Below are 22391 nucleotides of genomic sequence, written 5' to 3' on the forward strand. Positions count from 1 at the left end.
TAGCTGTATTGAAATGATTGACAGCACAATCATTTCTACACCCAGGTACCAATTTTCAGCTACAGAAATGAGAATGTTTCACAAAGATTTAAATTTTCATGTGTATCACTCAAATTTTAAACAAATGCTTGAACTCACTACCACAGGTGAATAATGCTGTTGTGATACAGAATTTTTCTTTATAATTGCCCTGTTGTCATACTTAAAAAAAGATATTGTTTCAAGGCTAAACATGAGAAAATTAACAATACAAAAAGGCATAAAAATAACCCAAGGCATGTTTCAGTGACAATACTTACAATTTGTCTGTTGTATGTGTGAATACAGTATTATGAAATCTAAAAACTATTAAATCAACGGGGGCAGATGTAGTGTTTATTATTCAGGTGGACAATGTAAAGTAAAAAAAAGTCACGAGAGCACCAATTGTAACTAAAAATAGTCTAAATTATTATTAAGCACGTCTGTAACCACTTGGCTCTGTCACACACTGACAGACCAAGGCAAGGATGTAAACAAAAGAGTAAAGCACCAAATGTAAAGAAAAACAAGAAACAAAAATTCTAGTAACTAGTGAAGAAATATTCTTCTTATGCTCGATCAAAAGGGTCCATGTTTTGTTCCAGAACAACCAGGAGTTTTATTTTCTCTTCCTGTCCTGAGAGCAACGTGGGCAGTACCTGCATATCGAGGAGAGGAAAAAATCTCACTTAAATAAAAAACAACAACACACCAATGACGCACATTACAGCTGCATCTTCACTTTGAGACTTTCTCACCATTTGCCTCTGGGTTTGGTCGTTAGGCCCACACATGCAAAATGGAACCACTCGATGGAGCACTGAAAAGAAAAAACACAAAATACTTTAAAGTGTGCTGCACTCGGATGAAACTGTGCTCTTAAAAACACATATTTATAATAATCTGTTTCAAAACACCCAGTACGTACTGCTTGTACTGTAAACAATCTGCTGATAAAACTTGGACAAGACGGACAACTGTGGACTCCTTAGGCTCTTATTTGAAAGTAGCATTAAAGAAATATGTGCAAGAGTGTGTACTTGCACTTTATGCACTATAATAATCTTCCTAACTTCACATTTATACTACAGCTAATCAATCTTTATGAATATGAACGACACTTAGTATCCCAATTGTACAAATATAAGTAAAAGATTACCAAACAGATTACTTTCAGATCTAATGACAGTGACATGTTTACAGAAAGGCAACATTTATGTTTTTTGGCACCCGGCTGTACTTGGTGGAAAAAATAAAATAGATTGCACTCAGCAAAAAACTTGACTGCATTTTTATGTAGTCACTTTTACATAAAGTATTTAACATCACTTTATTTTGCATCTGAGCACAGTGTCTTTAGCTCCAATAAACTCGCACCATTTTAGACTTTTCACGCTTTTTGTTTCTCTTTTCATACTTTGAGCTCATATCAAAGCTCCTTTAAGAACACGGAATACCCAAAACATTTGTTTCTTCATCAAAACTGCAGGTTTTAAAAGTGTTTCTATCATAATCATCCTCTTTAAAGCTTTAAAACGGTTTGTTTTGTTTAACATGAGCGAGTCAACAAAGGTCGATTGTCTTTATTTCCACCACGTGTCTGAGTAAACTTGATCGTGTCTGACTGAATTTATGCTAAAACCACTCCATACCAAATTAAAGTTGACATTATATACTAATCAGATTATAAATTTGATCCATAATTGAGATTTGCATAAAATTATTACAATCTAGCAATCCCAGTAACTAAAACAGCAAATAATCGTTCTAATCTATATATGAATCTGTTTTTTTTTTTTAAAGAAACATCTTCAGAAATAATCTTTTTATAACATTTGTATTTTCCTTTAAAACAGATCACTTTTTTTCTGACGGCTGCCGTAGTGCTGGTAAATCCCTTCATATAAAGATTGGCATCATTGCAAAACTTGGGAATTCCCTTTATGAAAATAGGACTGGACTCCCGATGACATCACTCCAGACAAATAAAAATCAAGCTTTTAAACTAGAACTCTCATAAACTAATTGGTTGTTGCGCAGCCATGTGATAAATCACCAAATTTTAACAAGCTATGTATCATTTTGAAGCTTATGAGATGGAGAAATTAAAAATGACTCATTTAAAATATTCCTCATTGCGATTTATTTTGCCGACACAGATCGCAAATGCTTTAGAAACCAAAATTGCAGAGTTCATTATAAAGTGTTTCATATCAGTTTTTACACCATAAAAGACGCCCCCACCTCCAACAAATCCAAGGCAGCAACGTTCCACTGTTGAGACTTAAGTCCTCATTTTTTTATGTCTTTTAGAGCAAAAACAAACAAACAAAAAAAAACCGCCTAACTGCTGCCCCTACAAAAAAAAGAAGTGGAGTGAACGCTCCTGTTCTCATCAGCCATCAAAGAAAACTCACGTCCGTGTTGTCACAGCCGATCATCTCGCCATAAGACACCTGATGACACAAACAGTAGGTGGGTTCGTTGGGGTCCACAGGCATGTCCAGGACATCAGATGGGTGTACGTTCCCAAAGTTGGAGGAAGGGCTGTTGAATTCTCCTCTGAAAAACAAAACAAGAAATACAAAAGGAGTCAGATTATAAAAGTCAAACTAACCAAACACAAGATCATTGCAGGAAACATGACGTACTGTTGAAGGAGTTTCACTTTCTTCTGAGCACTTTTAGGACTTCCATCTTCATCTGAGCTCTTCACTTTAGATCTTGTTTTAGCTGCTTTTTTCTCTTTTTGTCTGGAATCTCCTGAAATTGCAAAAACCCTCAAGCACTCAACAAAACACAGATTTATATTGGCGAACAACACAACACAGAGATGGAGTACATCACACCTTTCTTTCCTTTGCTTGAGGTGGAATCATAGTCGGTGCTTTCTATCTGCTTTTCCTTCAGGTCAGCCTCGAACCGAGCCAGGTCCGTGTCAAGACGTCTGATGTGTTTGTCGACCTGCAGAACCATAAACGGCTTCATCGCACTGATTTTAAGGTTTAACTTACATTCATTCAGCAGCTATCACGTGTCTAAACCTCTAGCAGTTACAAAAGACGGGAGAGGTTTGTAAAAAGTGACACCAACCATTTCATAGGTCTGCATAGCCAGCTGCACCTTATCATCTCCAAACTCCTTGCATTTACTGTAAGACTGCTGGATCTGCCTCAGGATGGACAGTTTTTGCTCAGAGGAAAGTGTCCGGGCGTTGGATGTGTACTCTTTAGCCAGAGAGTCGATCTGTCCTTTCAAATCTTAAAACAAAGAGAGAAAAAAGGAGCATAGCTATTACAATTAAGATATTGCTGCATGCAATTACCAATTATAAAATATTCATATATTTAACTCTTAACTCCTTATAAAGTGTTTCATGCATTCAGTTTCTCCAAACCTTATTGAAACAGTTTTATCTAAAGATATTTCAAAGCTGAATTAAATAACGCATATCCATAAAAAATATAGTTCATAAATTATTGATTAGGACTACTAAAAGATATGAGATTTTATTTTAGGGCTTATAAAATTAAGGTTGTGTCTGTACTGCAGAGAGTACAGTATAAAGCGGGGAGTTCAGTTTTATCCATCCATCCATCCATCCATCCATCCATCTTAACCGCTTGTCACGGGGGTCACTGGTGCCCATATCCAGTCACTGTGTGAAAGGTGGGGGACACCCTGGACAGGTTTCCAGTCCATCACAGGGACACATAGAGACAAATGAGACAAACAATCATTCGTTCACTCTCTCACTCAGGGACAATTTAGAGTTCCCAATCAGACTAACGTGCATTTTTTGGTCTGTGGGAGGAAACCAGAGAACCCGGAGAAACCCACGCATGCACAGAGAGAACAAGCAAACTCCTTCAACCGTCAAAATAAGCAAAATATTTAATAGGAAGTAAAACACAAAAATAATTAAAAAAAAGCGTCAACTGCTAAATTGGAAACTGCTCACAAAGATTACATGTTTAAATATTAAACTGGTTTTACAACATGAAAGTCTGATCCATCCATCCATTTTCTTCCGCTTATCCAGGGTCGGGTCGCGGGGTAGCAGCCTAAGTAGGAAGGCCCAGACTTCCCTCTCCCCAGCCACTTGGGCCAGCTCTTCCGGGGGAATCCCGAGGCGTTCCCAGGCCAGCCGAGAAACATAGTCCCTCCAGCGTGTCCTGGGTCTTCCTCTGGGTCTCCTCCCGGTGGGACGTGTCCGGAACACCTCACCAGGGAGGCGTCCAGGAGGCATCCTTAACAGATGCCCAAGCCACCTCAACTGGCTCCTCTCGACGTGGAGAAGCAACGGCTCTACTCCGAGTCCCTCCCGGATGATCGAGCTTCTCACCCTGTCTCTAAGGGAGAGCCCAGACACCCTGCGGAGAAAACTAATTTCGGCCGCTTGTATCAGAGATCTCATTTTTTCGGTCACAACCCAAAGCTCGTGACCATAGATGAGGGTAGGAACGTAGATCGATCGGTAAATTGAGAGCTTCGCCTTTTGACTTGGCTCTCTCTTCACCACGACAGACCTGTACAGCGCCTGAAAGTCTGATAATAAGGTAAAATCCTGAATTTTAATAATGCTGTACAGTAGTCCCTCGCTACTTCACGGTTCGTTTATCGCGGATTAGCTCATCGCAGTTTTGCAAAATAAGATTGGACATGACACAGGCTGATTGATGGATGAGCCTCACGACTGGCATGAAATGTTTATTTAATATAAATTATTTTAAATTATTTAGCACCTGCACATTTGTGCAGCCCAGAGCAGCAGAAAAAGCTTCCTCCTGCAGCATTGTGCAGCCCTTACTGCTGCAGGATAAACTTCCTGCTGCAGTTAAGCAGCTGATCAGCTGTTAAGCTGCAGAGCGGAGAAGTGGGCGTGGCCAAGAATGAGGCAGGGAACTGAAATCATGACTTTGTGCTCTTTTAAAGTGTTTAGTTTAGAAACATTGTTTAGAATATTGCAAGAGTGTAGGAAGGGTTTAAAATGCCTACTACTACTATTCCTACTTCACAGTTTTTCACTTATCACGGGTCTTCAGGGTATGGATCCCCTGAGATAAACAAGGGACTACTGTACTCTATAAATACTTGTTGTAGTGGCATCACGGATACACGCAGTCAAAATGAGTCTTCTCTGCAGGGTAGCTGGATTTTCCCTCGAACACTGAGTGAGAAGTTCAGTTATCAGAGAGAGACTCAGAGTAGAGCCGCTGCTCCTCCACATCAAGAGGAGCGAGTTGAGGTGATTCGGGCATTTGTCAAGGATGCTCCCTGAACACCTTCCTTGGGAGATTTTCAGGACATGTTCAACTAGGAGGAAACCACAGGGAAGACCCGGGACAAGCTGGAGAGTCTATCGTCGGTTGGCCTGGGATCACAGTCTTCCCTGGAGGAACTGGAAGAGGTGGCTGTGGAAAAAAGATGGCTGGGTCTCCCTGCTCAAGCTGCTGCTCCTGCGATCCAACTGAGGAACAAGGAGCATACGATGGATGGATGCTCCATCAGTCAGCCCCTTTGTTGATTTTGTCCCTGCTACTGGGCGGCTGTGGCTGAGTGGTTAGAGCAGTCGTCCTCCAATGCAAGAGTTGGGGGTTCGAATCCACCAGCAGTCACATGTTGAAGTGTCTCTGGGCAAGACACTGAACCCCTCATAGCCTCTGATGTGTGTCCCATTGGTGTTTGAATGAGCTAAAGCTCTGATTAGTCTCTTTAGAATGATTTGTTCAATTAGTTTTGTAGAGATCTAGTAGAGTGCTGTATGAATGGGTAAACGAGGGCACAGACTCTAGTGTAAAGCGCTTTAGTATCTCGATAAGATAGAAAGGCGCTATATAAGTACAGTCCATTTACTGATTTCTGTGTACAGATGTAAGGTTTGCTACTTTTTACAGTCAGATATGGTAATCAGAATAAAATGAATTCATATTTTACAGCACTGTTGTCTCACCCTCTGTACGTTGATCGAGATCCCTCATCAAATTGAAGTTCCTCTGCAGCTCGAAGGGCAGGTTTTCTATGCCTGGCGTGATGAAGACAGACAACCAGTGAGAACAACAATAAACAATAACAAATGTTCACGCGACTTGCGTGGTGGCCGACTCAGTCTAGAAAAGGCTTACAAACGTTTTCAACAGGTGTCAGAAAACAAAACGCATCTCATGTTTTAAACGATTTCTGTTTGTTTGACATGAGTATAACAAACAACGCGTGAGGTTTGGGATCCCAAGCAGCATCCGGTTTTAGCTTCGGTTTCCTCCAGCAAATAGACGGAGCCTAAATCCGCCGGCCGTTAAGAGGAGGGTTAGACACATTCCCTTCATCATGAAAGAGAAATAAACGCACAGCCGAACAGGGAGAGGCTAAGACTAAACAACTAAACAGGACTGAGCGTGTTTTGCACACGTTTATAGAATGATAAAAAACTTACTGTCCAAATAATGCTCCAAATACATCCCCGCCGCCATCTTGGAAAATGTAAACAACGCAGCTTCCGTTCGGAAATGAAGCGATCTGATTGGTTAATAGAAAACTGATTGGTTTCCAGCACAAAGTCCGGCTCATTATTTAAACACAACACTCAAGTATTTAACTTGTCATAAATGTAAAACTAAATGAATAAATAAATCTACCATCAGTCTTTTACTCTTTAAAACGAGTCAAAATAACATTTTAATACACTGAACAGTTTTTGTATAACTGTAGTGATTTAATGTTTTACTTTGAAATGTGCACTTGGCTGAAAATATCATTAGTTGACACTTTACCTGTTTGAGATTGAAGTGAACCTAAATCTCTTTGCCCGCTTCTTCCTTTACAGGTCGCGGGGATCACTGGTGCCCATGTCCAGCTATCACTATGCGAGATGCAGGGGACACCCTGGACAAGTCTCCAGTCCTTCACAGGGACAGAGACAACCATTCACTCTCTCACTCAAACCTATGGACAATTTACCAATCAGCCTAACATGCATGTTTTTGGTCTGTGGAAGGAAACTTGCGTACCCGAAGAAAGCCCACGCATGCACAGAGAGAACATGCAAACTCCATCCAGAAAGTCCCCCGGCTGGGATTTGAACTGGCAACCTTCTCACTGAGAGGCAACAGCTCTACCAACTGAGCACCGTGTTGCACAACTGAACATAAATCTTACAGATAAGTGAATTCAGTAAAAAAAAAAAAAAAAAACTACTTTTAAAAGCTTTATTATTTCCGTCATAGCTGTATTTTGAGCAACGAATCAATTAATAAAATGAACTGATTATAAAATAAAAAGCGGTGAACGTGTAAATCCATTAGACCGTAGCCATGTTACCAACATATTTAACACATACTGCTCTGAAGTGATAGAGCAGACACACAAATGCATGAAGTTGTAGGGTTTGTATAAGAAAACTCCAGTTCGTTTGTGATCTTATTATAATATTTTCACACCGTCCATGCATCACTTTTTATTTTGCTTTTGCCACTTTTGTTTAAACTTCTTGAATTTATTGTTTCCCATTCTGTTCTTCCCCTTCATGTGCATCTTCATCTTTTTGCCTCGGTTTTTCTCAAATTTTCCGTCTTCTTTGCCAGTTTTTGATGCTTTGGGCTGATTGGGCGTCTTCGCTACAGCCTTTTTGGCCTCTGCTCCTTTCTCCGTCTCGGCATCCATCTTGGCAATCTTTGCCTTCTTCGGTCCAAAGTTTTTTTGTCCCGCCGACTTGATGTTTGCAGATTTCTTAACAGCTGTTCCGTTTGCTTTGGCCTTGTTAGCCTTGTCACTTTTGGACGCTTTCACCTTCGAAGAGTCTGTAGCTTCTGTAGCCTCAGGAGCTTCTGCTTTCTCTTCTTCTACGGAGGTAAGCAGAGGGTTAGCTCATCATAAATATCAAAACACAAGCTGACTTTATTGGTAAGAAAAAAAATATCTTACTTGTCCCATCAGCAGCAGGAGGTGTAATTACATTGGAGAACTTTTTAAACTTGGCCACAAAGAATCCATCCATATTGTGTGAATGTGGGTAAAATCTCCGTGTGAGTTGCAAAGAAGGATGGAATCTAAATTTTTGAAAACTTAAAAGATAAAAGAAAGGTTTTACTGACCAGTATTCATCAGTTACTCCAACAATTATCAATAACGCAGCCATTAGTTTATCTACCTGGTGAAGCCTTCCTTCCCAAAGTCGAGTCCTGTAGGAACCAATTTGACATTCCTCTTCTTCAAAGCGTAATCCACCACCCACTCATTCTCCTCCACCTGGAAGATAAATCTGGTTAGAGGAGAAGAAAATCGGGAAAAATAACCTCCTTCCAAATTAAACTAGTTCAGTTTTGTTAAAAAAAGTTTAGTAAACCCAACGAACATCCAATTTAAATATAATTTCCAGTCTGTTCTTCTGTGGACTCATCAGCACTCCACTGGTCTTAAAAGTCATTATTATCTGACGCTGCATTTCAGCCACAGATTAGTAAAATTAACGTCCACAGATGAGTAGAAATTACAGACATGTCTCTCACGGACTCATTTCAAGTCTATAAAGTGAAACTTGCATTTTGATATATAATGTAACAGTCATGTAACGTTGCTAATCACTGAAACGTTGCTGCTCTACCTGTGGTCAAAACTGTTTAATGTTCAGACACACCTGGCTACATAACACAATAAATATTGTTTTGGACCACTCCTCCTCCAAAAGGAAACAACTGCGTTTGTCACTGACCAACTTATGGGTTTCTGCATAAATACTTTTCCTAACGACCGAATTATACCTGAAACCAAAAGCTGTTCAATTTCCTGAAATTGATTTTATTATGTTTCTTTCTTTTTGTTGGTGTTGCATGGAACAGTATTGGGCTGAATCACACCCGTCCTAACTGCATGGCAGTACAGCAGTCCCTCGCTCGCGGACTCGCTCTTTCACGGTTTTTCAATGTAGGAATATACACAAAAAATAACTAAATAAAATAAAAATAAAAAAGGACACGATTGTTAACTTTAATATTACTCATGTGACTGAGACAGTAAAGTTAACACACAAAAAAAAAAAAAAAAAAACTTTGGGACAGGCACGCTATTTTGTAGTTTTCTCTCAATAAGCCTACACTGTATCGTCAATCAAAACGACTACATTTCCCAGAAGTCAACAGTGTCCCACCCAGAAGCCCTGTTGCCTTCTGCTGAAATGGAGGGAAAGTTTTGTTCCGATCTGAAAAAGTTTGGTCCTTATTCATACAATGACTTAGGTGCCCAGTGGATACAGAGAGCCGCATGGAACCGGACCAGAACTGGACCTCCAGACTCATCGGTGGATCAGAGTGCTGCCCGCCGGCCCACGAAGCCTTCCGAGTGGGGAGGTACCACCCGGAGGTCTGGCGTTCTCTCCGGAGCCCACCGGGACTTTTTTCACCCAGATTTGGACTCGATCCGGACCTCGTGCTGACCATCCGAAGGTCCGGCTCCCTCCAAATGTTTTGGTGCTCAAGAGCTGCAGAGAGCCGACTAGAACCGGACCAAAACTGGCAGGGTAGGTCTGCAGGACTGGAACCGAGCCGCTGTTTCTTAAAAATTTTCAGTACTGTACAGTACTTTTTTTTTTTCCATTTAGCCTTTATTTATCCAGGTTAGTCTCATTGAGCCACGAGAACTCATTTTCAAGAGAGACCTGTTTAGGGAGCACATGGTGGGGGTTAAGGGCCTTGCTCATGGGCCCAGAGTGGGGCGAATGAGGGTGGGGGCAAGTGTGGGTGTTTCACCTACCCCACCCACAATTTTGATGTTGTCGGGGCTGGGGCGTGAACCGGCGATCTTCGGATCACAAGCCCACCTCTCTAACCTCTGCGTCACCACTCCCCCACATATACGTATGTTGTTAAAATGACGTAGGTTTAAGAGTTTAGAACACTGCAAGAGTGTGGGAAGAGTTTATAAAGCCTTAAAAAATATATATAAATATGTAACCCCAGCGATAAACAAGGGACTACTGTAGTTTGCAACGACCCGATTTAATTTTTTTTCCTTCTTCTTTTTGATTTTAAATCTTTCAAAGCTTAATAATTTGACTATTTGCTTATGTTTTAGAATAAAAGATAAAATATTTCATGTAATTTAGTAGGCAAAGAGTACTACTATTGGTTGGCACTGCTTTTAAAGGGCCTCACATGTCAACACATACCGTTACAGAGCACGTGCAGTAGACTAGATACCCTCCAGTAGGGGACGCTGCATTCACAGAGTCGATGGCCGACAGAATCAGTTCCTTCTGCAAATGAGCAGAGCGCTTAATATCCGCTTCATCCTGCCAGGAGAAAGAAAATAGAAAAATGATTCTAATGCATAATTTAAAAAGTCTGCATGATATCCACGGAGAGTATGAAAGATATTTTACCTTGCTGGTTTTCACAGCAGGATCTTTAGCAATGACTCCAGTTCCCGAGCACGGTGCGTCAAGCAGCACTCGATCAAACCCACCCATTACCTGCAAGTAAAAGGTTTAGGCTCAGCAAACTAAACACCTGCAATAAATCTAAACCAAACAATTTTTCCATGTAGCTCATGAAAGCCGCGGACCTTTGGGAACTGCCTGCCGTCGTAGTTGCAGACCACGGTGTTTGTGACCCCAAGACGGTGAATGTTTCCCACCACGCTCTTCAGTCTTTCAGCGTTTGCATCATTAGCAATAATCACTCCGGTGTTTCTCATCAGCTGAGCTAAGAGTGACAATATCACACATCAACTTCAAACTCTTTTGTTTTAAGTATGCATTTGCTATACAGACTAGTTTTGAAGCAAGCTTTACCAATATAGGTGGTCTTCCCTCCTGGAGCTGAGCTCATGTCCAGCACCATTTCTCCCTCCTGTGGTGAGAGCGCCATGACCGGCAGAAAGCTGGAGGCTCCCTGCAGCATGTAATGACCAGCCAAATACTCCGGAGTGGCACCTGGGTGGACAGAAGGCACAAACCACAGTTCAAACTTCTTGTACCTAAAGTCCCAGACAATCTTCAGTGATGTTTCAGTGATCGTACTGAAACTTACCGATTGGTACAGACGAGTCATAGACAACCAAACCCACTTTAGACCACTTCCCCAGTGGGTCAAGATTTACTCCTCTGTTGATCAAAGCCTAAACATGAAAAATTACAGATCGGTGACGCTACAATGCGAGGTTGCAGTCCTAAACCAGAGTCAGCGATTGTTTAACACCAGTTCTTTCTCTTGTGACCAGCAGAAGCCCCGAAAAACCAGCACTAGAGAAGCACCAGGTCCAAAACACTTTCATCAGGGTGTCAGAGGTGGAATTATAATGTTAACAGTCAATGACAAGGCTTTTTTCTACCAAAGCAGTTCCAATGTCAGAAAATAAACAGTTTGTTTTTTTAAGAACCCAAGAGCAAACGCAGGTCTGCAACATAGGTCACAACAAACATCACCTCCATTATATATTTGATGCTTTGTTAAATGGTAAATGGACTGCACATAAATATAGCACCTTTCTATCTACTCAAGACACTCAAAGCACTCTACAACACAATCAATGCCCTCAATTACCCAATCATACAGCACTCTACTATATATAATAATAATAATAATCAGTGCTTTATCACATTCATACACCAATGGGACACACATCGGAGGCAATGAGGGGTTCAATGTCTTGCCCAGGGACACTTCAGCATGTGAAAGCTGATGGAATTGAACCCCCAACTCTTGCATTGGAGGACGACTGCTCTAACCACTCAGCCCCAGCCGCCCTTTGTTGTAGACTAAAGATTTGTACAGGACTGCAGCGCAGGGAAATGCTCATTTACTCAGATCACTGGGTTCGTCTCGTTATCCCTGGAAACAAATGTCTTAATATTATCGTACTGCTCTCGTTGACAATATGACAATAAAAAAATCCTTGAATCCTTTTCTTTTTTTAATATATATTTTATAAATTTGCTATTTTTGGGTGTACCTGGGACCTTGGGTACACAATTTCGTTCCACCTCATGTACCACGTGATGCGAATGACAATAAAGAATGTTGAAAGGGCATCCAGGTGGGGAAGAGATGCGTGAGAGAAGCAGAGCGCTACATTAGTAGCCTTTTAGCTAGCGCGTCTGTATTGTGCACTGCTAGCCGGCAGTTGTCGATTGCGGGTGGGTGAAGGACAGGACAGTTCGGTAGGTGGAGCGCTCGATTCTGTTGACAGGGCGGGGCGCCCTCCTTGTGTAACGGTAGGGGAAACACTGCAGCGTAAAATTATTAAATGTTTTGTGCGAGTTTGCTGACTGTGATGAGCCCCGCAGAACGTGGGCAGCTGGAAGAAAAACAATTTATAAAGGAAGTTCCTTCAATCGACTCACCTGTGCAAGATCTCGCCTCCTCGTTTTCAGTGTGTTGGTCCGAATCGTGACGGGTCTCTGAATTTCATTAGCTTCAAGGAAATCAACCAGCTGTCAACAAGAATATGAAATGTTTTTAGGACACTTGGCTGTCAGTCTATAATGGTCATTGTAGAAGTAGGATTTCATCTTTGTTGATTTAAACTCAACATACCTCTGAAAGAGGGAAGAGGTCCAATAATTTCTCGATGAGGAACTCGTTGTAGCTGTAATAAGTACAGAGGTCTTTGTTCAGCAGAGCCAGGTACTCCACTCTGTCTTTCCCCTCCTCTCTTTTGGCAGAGAAATTACAGAGAACATCGATGTTGTCCTTTATTCTTTGATGAATCGTCTTCAGATCTATAGACGAGATGCCTGAAAGATTGAGAAAAATCAAACATTTACTGGTAATGTGTAGGAAGACTTTACTGGTACAAATGAAAAACATCTGAATGCCTCACCTTCCTTCTCACTCTCCTCTGAAGTGGGCAGTCTGAATGTGTCCTCCTCCAATGTGTTGGTTTGTATCGTTTCATCTTCATCCATGTCAGCATCTGATTTCTGTTCATCTTCATCCTCGTCTTCATCCTCATCGTCATCCTCAGACTCGATATATTCGTCTTCCCCCAGAGCCATGGATTTCTTCAGTTTTTTTTCTTTTTTGGCAGCACGTTCGATGGGAAGAAGCTGAAAATGAAATTCAAAAAGTAAAAGTACTCATTTATTATCAGCAGTAGTGCCATGAGCATTAACATTATAATTACACTGGAGGAAAATTAAAAGGCCGTTTCTGCAAGAAACTCATTAACTGCCTGAAATAAAACATTTGTAATCCAGGCTTTTCTTTTAAATACTTGTCCACATCACCATGACACACTGTGCCTCAGAACACAAACCACATTAAGAACAAACACCTGACTACAATTTCTGACCAAGCAGGGGACTAAAGGAGCATTCTGCCTTAAAGAAACAAGAGCTAAACCTATTAGCTCACAAAATGCAAACAAATTTGGGTACAATGGTCCAAATCAAGCTTTATGAATTCAAATTATCCAAACTCAAAAGGTTAAGAATGAAACCATTTCACGTACATCACCGTCCTCTTCTCCAGCTTCATCGTCGCTGCCGTCATCAAGCGTACCGTAGTCATCAATCAATTCATCATCATCACCACTGTCATCATCTTCCTCTTCCAGTATTTTCAATCCCACTTTTGCACCCTTCTTTTTTGTGATTTTTTCTTCCTTCTGCACAAGCTGCTTCTCTTCCTCCTCCACATCATCATCATCTTCTTCCCAGTGCTCCTCGCTGTCATCTTCACTTTCAGGCTCATTAAGTTTGCGCTTCCTCTTTGTTGGTTTCAGCCATTTACTGTTTCCATCAGTGAATCCTTTACATTAGAAAAATAATAGGACATCCCCATATTATTTTTAACAAGTCTTAGATTGTGATTTGAAGTGGTCGCAAGCACATTAAGAAACGCCGCATCAAAAACAAACTGCCCAATGTGTCATTTACAGAAACAAAATTTTCATAGTGAACAAGATATATATATTTTTGTCACAACATTGGCTTATTCAGTTTGGTGCCTAATTAAGAACAATTATAGGTCTTTCTCGATTCTTAAAAAAAAACTTTTTACTAAAGAAAAAAGGTTTCTTTAACTCTAAAATGGGCTTAACTTATAAAAGAGAACATCCTCAAAGTTAAGTTGATTTTATTCAAGTACTTAAAAATCATAAACATTTTGTTAATTCACTACAGTTGACTATAGTTGTGTAAATTAACACAACCTCCAACACACAATTACTGAAGAAACTTGAGCAGGGGTACCCAATCGTGGACCTAACGGGTCACAATCCTGCATGTTTTAGATGTTTCTCTGCTCCAAGACACTTAATTTGAATTAATGGATGATTAACAGGCTTCTACAGAACATGAAGAGCTGATTCGATCATTAAATCAGGAGTGTTGGAGCAGGGAAACATGTAAAACATGCAGGATAGAGGCCCTCTGGGAGCAGGATTGGATGGATACTCCTGAACTTGAGTCTTTTGACTTGTTGCATTAGTTTTCCATGAGCAACAGCAATGTGTGCGCAAATGGCCACCTATAGTTTGTGTTAAATCTTTCCATGTGTTATATTTAAAATTACAAAGTTGAACATATTGACTGGAACTGATGTGGATACCTTTCTTGGACTGTTTCTCAACAACATCTTTAGGCTTTTCCAGATTCTGAACTCTTTTTGCAGCGCTGAAAAAAATATACAAAAGTCAAACAACTTCCAAAGCCTACTTTGTATTTAATGCCACCAAAAATGTCCAGCTGTTACCGTTTCCTGCCTCTACTCGACAGACGTTTTGGTCCCGTTTCCTCTAGAAAGAGAGAAAAAAATATATGAAAAGGAGTCCCGGTGACACAGCCACATAATTAAATAGGTTTACTACATCAATCATGCACATCCTATCTGAAAACATGTTTTTGAGGAGAAAAAACAAAACAAAAGTTTCTTACCATCTGTTATAAATTTGGCCAACTCAACCTCTGCTCCACGCTGCTTTTTGGCTTTCTTACCCGGCCCTCTCTTCACCTTGTTGGTGGGATCCAACTTTCGACCCATGACTTCGATTCACCTGAAAAATCAGGGAATAGAGAAAACATGATTAATGACACAATTCATAACAGCTTAATGAACATTAAAAACACTTTACAATAAAAAGTACTGAGATTTTCCAACCACGTTGATGAACTCTGGTCTGAATTTTCACAAAATGTATTTATATTTTGGTTCAAGACTGTAGTGTGACTATTGAGGTAATCTTATTACTGTTATGGTTTATAAACATATATAGCAGTTAGTGCTTTTGATTTTATTATTGTTGGCGAAATAATTATAAAAATAAGAAAGCGTTAATATTTGCACATCTGAGTGTCAGTAAGAGCGAGCACTAGCTATTTGTACATCACGACAGCTCTCGCGCTCTGTTGACGAGTTAAAACACTTAGTTTTTAGATCTAAGATCGTATTTTGCTGCTACATGAAGTCCTTAAATAATTCTTAATGTACTCACCGACCAAAACTTTATCCTTTGACTGAACTTTTTGACTTATTACGGATGAAATTTTCACACAGCTCACTTCAACACGTTGTTTGCTGGGGCATATCCGGCGCACAAATTTGACGTAATAGCAAGGTTTTGAATCTTTTTTCTTTTTTATGATGCATTTTAATGAATAGGCAATCTTTTTGACGTTTTATTTTTCTAAATAAAGAAATATTTTTGATAAATGTTTATATATACCATCAGTCATTTTAATTTTATCGTACACATTTTCACATAACGTAATCAATCTGCGACGAATCAATCTGCAATGGCGGCTCCCGGTGGAAGGAAGCGTGGTCTTGAACATTTGGACGAATATGAACCAAAATTCGTCAAAGTTGGCAAAAGCAACCTTCACGACCGAATGACAGAAAAAAGGCTAGTTGTTATTCTGGAAGGAGCCTCATTAGAAACAGTAAAGGTACTAAATTATGTTGTTTAAAAGCATCGACACGTTGCAATCTGTAACTTCAGCTAATACAGGATGTAAACTAAAGGCTATGATTTGTTTGAACTCATCCAGGTTGGAAAGACGTTCGAGTTGTTGAACTGCGACCAACACAAAAGTATGATCATCAAAAATGGAAGGGACCCGGGCAACGTAAGGCCAGATATCACACATCAGGTAATCCTTGTTTAATTAATAGTGTGAGCATCAGGTTTTTCTTCCTCACATTAAGAGTGAAGAAAAGTATTTTGTTTCCAGAAACGTTACCTAAACAATGAGAAAAGCTTTAATGTCACAAATGATGTAGGATTTTGTGTACCAGCATTATACAGCCAAAGAAGCATCAGCATGTTTTTAGTGTTTTATAATAATATTAAAAGTAACCACGAAAACTATGTTTTAACAATGGCTGTGTAATGAATTTGTGCCTTAATTTACCTTATTCCAGTGCCTGCTCATGCTGATGGACAGTCCACTGAACAGGGCAGGTCTGCTGCAGGTTTACATCCACACAGAAAAAAATGCTTTAATAGAGATCAACCCACAGACTCGCATCCCAAGAACCTTCGCTCGCTTTTGTGGCCTGATGGGTAAGCTCTCTTCTGTTTTTTCTGTGTGATCAAAATCTCTTTACCTTTTTGTTGACAAATGTTGCCTTTCTTTGTCAACCTTAGTTCAGCTGTTGCACAAGCTGAGCGTCAGAGCTGCTGATGGTTCTGCAAAGCTGTTAAAGTTGATTAAAAATCCAGTGTCGGACCACCTGCCGCCCGGTTGCCCCCGTATCGCCACCTCATTCGCAGCTGGGGAACCCGTCTGTCCCCGGACTTTGGTAACGGATGGCCCTGCTGCAGTAGTGATTGGAGCGTTTGCACATGGATCGGTGAGAAAGGATACAGATACAGTTTCATAACGCCATGTGTTAAATATATGTGATTGATGGTAATAATGTTTTTTTTTTTTTTTTTTTTTAATCAGGTGAATGTGGAATACACAGAGAAGACCGTGTCCCTAAGTAACTACCCCCTCTCTGCAGCACTGACCTGTGCCAAAATAAGCTCTGCTTTTGAGGAAGTTTGGGGTGTCATGTGACAAGACACTCAAATCATAATAAACTGCTGATATCTACAGGACAGAAATCAGATGTATACTTGGACTTTTTATTAGTGAGCAAAAGGAAAATACGACCAAATGTTTTAAGATGCTACATTCACTGTATGTGAATGACAACATTTGGACTCCATGTGAAACTTATGGTGGTTTTTATATCCATGGTTGTTTTTATATCCGTTGTTGTTTTTTTATGTTCATATAGTCTTTTTTTTTTGTCATTAACAGCACCAAATTCTGGGTTTTAGCTTAAGTAATTACAAGTGTTTGTAGTTTTATTTTCTTCTTGCAATAAAAGAGGAAATTGCGAGGACTTTACAACACAGCAAAGAATGTTCTTATTTAATAAAAATAAGAGTCATTGTCCTGCCAATACAGGTGATAAACCAACAAAATAAAACAAGTTTAAGTTGCTAAATAGGTTTCAGTTTATTCATGCTCACTAATCCTAGCGATAATTTTTCTTCCTGGCAGTTTGACGGTTCCGAGACTTGAATGTTGAGCTTGTTTTAGGAAGTCACTGTCTTGACTTAATTGGATGTTTGTCCCGTTTTACTTGACGTCTCCGAGGTGTTTTAGCCTTCTTTGGGGGCTTGCGAGTTTGTGCACCTCTGTTCTTTGTGGTTCTTAGGTTCTTCCGTTGTGGCGTTTCTGATCTTTTTGCTTGTCTCCTTTGTTTTTGCGATTTGGCTGTTGGTTTTGGCGTCTTGACTGGTTGCTTTTTCACTACTGCTGCTTTGTTGGTCTTGCCTTTTGGTTTTTGTAATTTGCCTCTTGGTTTTGGAGTTTGTTTGTTACGTCTTTGTGACTTCTGTGCTGCCTTGGAGGATTTGCTGGCTGGGTAGCTCTTCTTCAACTTTGGTTTTGGTTTATTTGTCACAGTGTTCTTCTTTATCTGCCTTCTTTCCGTTATCTATTGTGTAGAACATGAGAGGTTTAGAATTAAGCCCAATGTCTGCCTGAACTCATGAGGAAGAACACAAAATTACAGGTAATATTGAATTTACATGTTATCAAATCAAATGATCTTGGTGTGCTTTACCTTGTTGAGTCTGAACGATGCATTTCTTTTAGTTTCTACAAGTGTCCTATTGTTAACCATGCGTTTGGTCACCATGTTGACCTGCCTATTGTTCTTGGTGACATCGTATCCCTGAGCAGCCAGTATCTGCTTGACCTCTGCCATGGAGATTCCAGCTCTGTGTTTGCACTGCGACACTAAGCTGAGGATGAGCTTGGCGACTTGTTGCGAGGTCAGCTTAGAGGAGTTTGTCCTGGGTGCATTTTTAGCCTTTGCTTCAATCTGATGCTTGAGAAGACGAATGGGAGTGTCTGAAAGAGTGGAGAATTGTGCTTACCACATGCATTTCCTTTATGCTTCTCACAAAAAAGTAAAGTCAATTCTACCACATATCAGTAAAAAAAATGTTAATTTGTATACGATGCTGCAGATACAATTGTGGATTTCCTCAAGATATAAATTCTTTGTAAACTGTGAATGATGGTGTTCTAACATTGTGTCATGGTATGCTGGCATGAACCTGCAGTATGAACTCGAGGAGTTGGAATGAGCACACACCCATGATAAATGAGGGCAGATAATGCCATCCAGTTTGATGTCTGTCAGATTTGTGTGGAAGCTAAATGTGTCTCTGCAGAACACGTCCAGTCCAAACAGCCACGTTCATTTAATTTCAGTACTGGACTTAACTGAAACCAGATGCAGTTGATGTGTGTAAAAACAAAAGCCTAATTAAAACCACCACACGGGCAGTCTCATTGCTACCACTAAGAACGCTGAGATTGTGTCCTTATAGCTTGGCTTTTTCTTTGTGGTGAATATTGGAGGTTAATAAACTATTTAAAAAGTAAAACGAGTTGATTCAAACAACAACAGCCCAACATGGGCCTTTTAATACATTTGCAATGGAAGCTGTGTTTCTGTTATTGATACATAACTTCACCTTTAACATAGTGATTTTAAATGATTAAAAATAAACAATTTCAATTTTACATCGCAAGTATAATTTTGTAATCATAAACCAACTAAAAAAAACATTAAAATCTTCCAATTATTCTCTTTACAAATGTATTTTATTAAACTTTACTGGCATCATGTTTGGAAAAAACAAACTTAAAAACAGTGAGACAAATTAAAAATAAAATTACAAAAGCAAAATACAATCAAGTCCATGTTTTTATGTATCCCAAGCGTAAGAATTTGTACAAATCTTACTTTTATAACAATTTAATACTGGTTGCAGAACAATAAATAAACTTCTGTCAAATTTATCTCACGTTGGAGTAACCATGGTAACCTGATAGACTAATGCTAAGCTAGCATTGTTAGCTTGTAGCTAACAGTGCTAGCCTAGCTTAGGCTAACTGAGTGATACTCACTTGGTACAGAATCTTTCTTTTTCCTGCTCGGCCCCTCTTGGTGCTGGATAGCCCGTTTCAGCATCCGGCCCAAACGCTTGGCTCCTGCTTTTCCCAGGCCCTTACCAACTGGAGTCAGTTTGACAGATTTCAAAGATGTTCTTTCTCTCAAAGTAAAGCCGACTTTAGCAGTTCCAACTGCGCCTCCACCTTTTTTAGCTGCAGCTTTTCTCCTCATTTTTTGTTCATTTGTTTTAAGTGTTTTTTTATCATTTGATAAGAAATACGATGTATGGAAACCTTTCCAGCTACTTTTATTAGAACAAGTTCTTCAAATGGTAACCTAGTAACACTTTGCGTAAAATTAAAAAACAGTTGTGTTGCCGTGCAAATCTAAGCTAAAATCTGATGCAGTTAAATCACATTTACAACAACAGTATGTGAGTTACTGATCAGTAGGAGATACATTAGATAAATTTACTTTCAGCATTTATGAAAGTACAAATACCTGGTTGACTGGGAACCAGTATAGTAATAATAATTTTAACAAATGCTTTAAAGTATTAGTACTGATTTGAGTAATCTGGCACTAATTATTGTGATCTTTCACAAATAAACACAAAGTTATTGGCAGTTCAACATTTTATTCATATAAGGCCCAAAGACACAAAATAGAGTATTTGACCCTTCACATTTTCATATAATGTATCTGACTCACAGTTATAGTCAATTAATTTGAACACATTCTTTCATCAGGATTAATAAATCATTCACTGGGGACAGTGTACTTCATAACGGGCAGATTATATTTGCATTGCTGGGGGTAATTGCTCCACTATTGAAAACAAGTAATTGAAACAATTCATATGTTTCTATTTAAATGAATACTTTACATCATGTGCAATTAATGCAATTTGCGGACACAACGGCAGATATAAAAAATTGTATTTTAGATAAATATGTAGTAAAAAAAAACACAAAAAAGAACACCAGTATGTTAACATTCATATTCCCAGAATATTGAATAAATAAAGTCCCGCATGTTCTTAAAGACAAGAATCCGTTTGTGATGAATTTTGCTGACGTTTGATGGAGCACTGTAGGCTTGAAGGACAAAAGTTTGAATTGGCACAAATGACTAGGATGAAGAAGGAGGGATCCAGAGGCATGGATTCACTGTACGGGTCAGCATCACAATTAATCTGAAGAATAAGAGGACATATTAGAAAACAAAATGAGTAGTTTAGAAGACGAAAGTCAAGTGCTCTTGAACTTATCTTGCTAATTCACACTGCAGGGCTTAATGCTCAATTCCACTGTTTTGATCAGATCCAATTTTTTTGTGTGGTCGTTCGGATTATAATTTAAATGCGACCGTCATCAGACTCCAGCGTGGGCAGTCCATGGCCCTGACGTGAGTAGCATGCGCAGGAAAAAAAAAACGTAAATATGGATGCTACACGTTGTAGCGTGTGCAAATCGATTCAGAAGTTGTGCAATCAGAGCCAACTAAATAATTTGCCTTGCTCGTTTTGTCCAGTGTTAATATTTAATCTTGCAGCTTTCCATCTATTCTGAAGCAGAATTACACTTCTGGAACAGGAGCAACATTCTTAAAGTAGTGAGAAAAACAAGAATCGATCCATCCACACTAGTATTGATGCAATCCTGCATCAATGGCATCATGTCGGTGAAGATTCTCAAGTCATCCGGGCTGTGGCAAATCTAAACAGTAAAAAAAAAGACTTCTTTTCTGTAGCTGAAAATAAGTATTTTCTGCTTCTAAACTTCATTATGTCATGGCCAATCAGTATGCATCAGTATCAGTATAAAGCAGAAGTGCAGTCGATTTATTCCCACATATTAAAGTAACCTGGGTTGGATAAAATACATCTTTTCATCATTCTTTTTACAAAAAGGAGATGCACAAAGACAGAAGTATATATAATACACGCTTATCAGCTCCTCCTCCAGACTCAGAGTTGACCTTGGAGTACTGGCTGCACATGCAGTATCAAAGCAGCTCCTCATTCAGCTCCTGCTAACTCGAACACATGATTCATGGGCACTTAACATTAGTGACAAACATCCTTGACCTTGACCAAAATTCCCCTGACATGGATTTGAAAGAAAAAAATAAATCTTATTTGTCATGTTGAGATCTATTAAAAAACAGATATGGGTTGTATGTGGGCATAAAAGTTCGATTTGAGCCACTTTTGCCTGCAGTGTGAACATAGCCTACATTTCAGGAGTAGGTCTTCCCTAAACCACTCCTCTATTTGTCTGGGAAGGTTACCTATCCAACACGAAGTTGTTCTGATTTCACATTTTTCAAGCATCTCTGCCTACATTGACGTGACATGCTTTAGTAGTTAAGGAATGAACAAATTACCTGGGAAAAAGCTCTGAGAAACAGATGAACATGGTATGTCCCTAATAAGGATGTGTCAGCAGGGTCCTGGTTTAGACTGCGATAATACGCCTGGGGAAAGAAGTTGGCCAAATTTAGATGTATGAGCTTCATGTCATCACACAAAACAGTTTGAGGATAGCTCCTTACCTGCAGTGCTACCTGCAGTGCAGAGTACTGCACCCACACTTCCTGCTGCTGCGCTGCTGACAGCGGTAACACTCCACGTCTGCCTGTTTTGTCTGTTGCGTTGAGGTAGTGAGCCCACACACAGTCCCCCACAGCATGCACGATCTTATTGTGAGAAGAAACTGCAATAAAGCAGGCATTAATTTCATTCAGTAATAGAGAAACCTTTATTAACATTATAAACAGGTCTGAAAAATATTGAACCTAGACATAATCACTGTTGTTTGGGTTGAATACCAAAGTACATTCAAATTACTGCAGTATTATGTAGATTAGATACAAAAAAATTAGAAAAATGTTCTAATTTTTACATATAACACACACACACACACATATATATATAGATATCGGGAAGATGTCAGTGTTATATATATA

At 39.6% G+C, this 22391-nt stretch overlaps 4 protein-coding genes across 4 annotated transcripts in view; 1 reads left to right on the top strand and 3 right to left on the bottom strand.

Annotated features, from left to right (window-relative positions):
- Positions 1-498: 498 nt before the first annotated feature.
- Positions 499-6513, bottom strand: ing4 (inhibitor of growth family, member 4). Its single transcript, XM_037676234.1, has 8 exons — positions 6455-6513; positions 5975-6046; positions 3115-3281; positions 2871-2985; positions 2673-2784; positions 2439-2583; positions 780-841; positions 499-680 (listed from the first exon to the last, which is right to left on the bottom strand). The coding sequence occupies exons 1-8, from the start codon at positions 6489-6491 to the stop codon at positions 641-643; spliced, it is 750 nt and encodes a 249-aa protein (XP_037532162.1). The 5' UTR covers positions 6492-6513; the 3' UTR covers positions 499-640.
- Positions 6514-7239: 726 nt separating this feature from the next.
- nop2 (NOP2 nucleolar protein homolog (yeast)) lies at positions 7240-15544 on the bottom strand. Its single transcript, XM_037676199.1, has 16 exons — positions 15448-15544; positions 14891-15009; positions 14709-14751; positions 14565-14629; positions 13465-13763; positions 12835-13060; positions 12549-12748; positions 12356-12445; positions 11043-11130; positions 10805-10945; positions 10576-10715; positions 10394-10483; positions 10181-10303; positions 8168-8265; positions 7942-8081; positions 7240-7859 (listed from the first exon to the last, which is right to left on the bottom strand). Exons 2-16 carry the CDS (start codon positions 14994-14996, stop codon positions 7468-7470), a joined length of 2241 nt encoding a protein of 746 aa, XP_037532127.1. The 5' UTR covers positions 14997-15009; positions 15448-15544; the 3' UTR covers positions 7240-7467.
- Positions 15545-15706: 162 nt separating this feature from the next.
- On the top strand, positions 15707-17261 carry emg1 (EMG1 N1-specific pseudouridine methyltransferase). Its single transcript, XM_037676238.1, has 5 exons — positions 15707-15901; positions 16004-16105; positions 16377-16518; positions 16603-16808; positions 16904-17261. The coding sequence occupies exons 1-5, from the start codon at positions 15749-15751 to the stop codon at positions 17015-17017; spliced, it is 717 nt and encodes a 238-aa protein (XP_037532166.1). The 5' UTR covers positions 15707-15748; the 3' UTR covers positions 17018-17261.
- Positions 17262-17904: 643 nt separating this feature from the next.
- The window catches only part of kel (Kell metallo-endopeptidase (Kell blood group)), a 22836-nt gene continuing 18349 nt past the window's right edge, over positions 17905-22391 (bottom strand). The window contains exons 8-13 of the mRNA XM_037676608.1: positions 21978-22181; positions 21810-21899; positions 20469-20616; positions 19436-19543; positions 18078-18367; positions 17905-17994 (exon numbers count right to left, since the gene is read on the bottom strand). Of these exons, the coding sequence (XP_037532536.1) occupies positions 17905-17994; positions 18078-18367; positions 19436-19543; positions 20469-20616; positions 21810-21899; positions 21978-22181 (930 nt within the window). The remainder of the gene's footprint in view (positions 17995-18077; positions 18368-19435; positions 19544-20468; positions 20617-21809; positions 21900-21977; positions 22182-22391) is intronic.

Source organism: Nematolebias whitei, chromosome 5 (genome assembly GCF_014905685.2).
Source record: "Nematolebias whitei isolate Nwh7 chromosome 5, NemWhi1, whole genome shotgun sequence".
In the NCBI taxonomy this organism is placed as follows: Eukaryota; Metazoa; Chordata; class Actinopteri; order Cyprinodontiformes; family Rivulidae; genus Nematolebias; species Nematolebias whitei.

Bases quoted from the DNA above. Each gene is read 5' to 3' on its own strand.
- ing4 (XM_037676234.1), bottom strand. From the start codon at position 6,491: ATGGCGGCGGGGATGTATTTGGAGCATTATTTGGACA. The intron at 3,282-5,974 runs GTGAGACAACAG...CTTTGTTTTAAG, and splicing joins TCTCGATCAACGTACAGAGG to ATTTGAAAGGACAGATCGAC. The intron at 2,584-2,672 runs GTACGTCATGTT...TTTGTTTTTCAG, and splicing joins AAAGTGAAACTCCTTCAACA to AGGAGAATTCAACAGCCCTT.
- nop2 (XM_037676199.1), bottom strand. From the start codon at position 14,996: ATGGGTCGAAAGTTGGATCCCACCAACAAGGTGAAGAGAGGGCCGGGT. The intron at 10,484-10,575 runs GTCCGCGGCTTT...TTTTACTTGCAG, and splicing joins ACGGCAGGCAGTTCCCAAAG to GTAATGGGTGGGTTTGATCG. The intron at 7,860-7,941 runs GTAAGATATTTT...TTACCTCCGTAG, and splicing joins TCCTGCTGCTGATGGGACAA to AAGAAGAGAAAGCAGAAGCT.
- emg1 (XM_037676238.1), top strand. From the start codon at position 15,749: ATGGCGGCTCCCGGTGGAAGGAAGCGTGGTCTTGAACATTTGGACGAA. The intron at 16,106-16,376 runs GTAATCCTTGTT...ACCTTATTCCAG, and splicing joins GGCCAGATATCACACATCAG to TGCCTGCTCATGCTGATGGA. The intron at 16,809-16,903 runs GTGAGAAAGGAT...TTTTTTAATCAG, and splicing joins GAGCGTTTGCACATGGATCG to GTGAATGTGGAATACACAGA.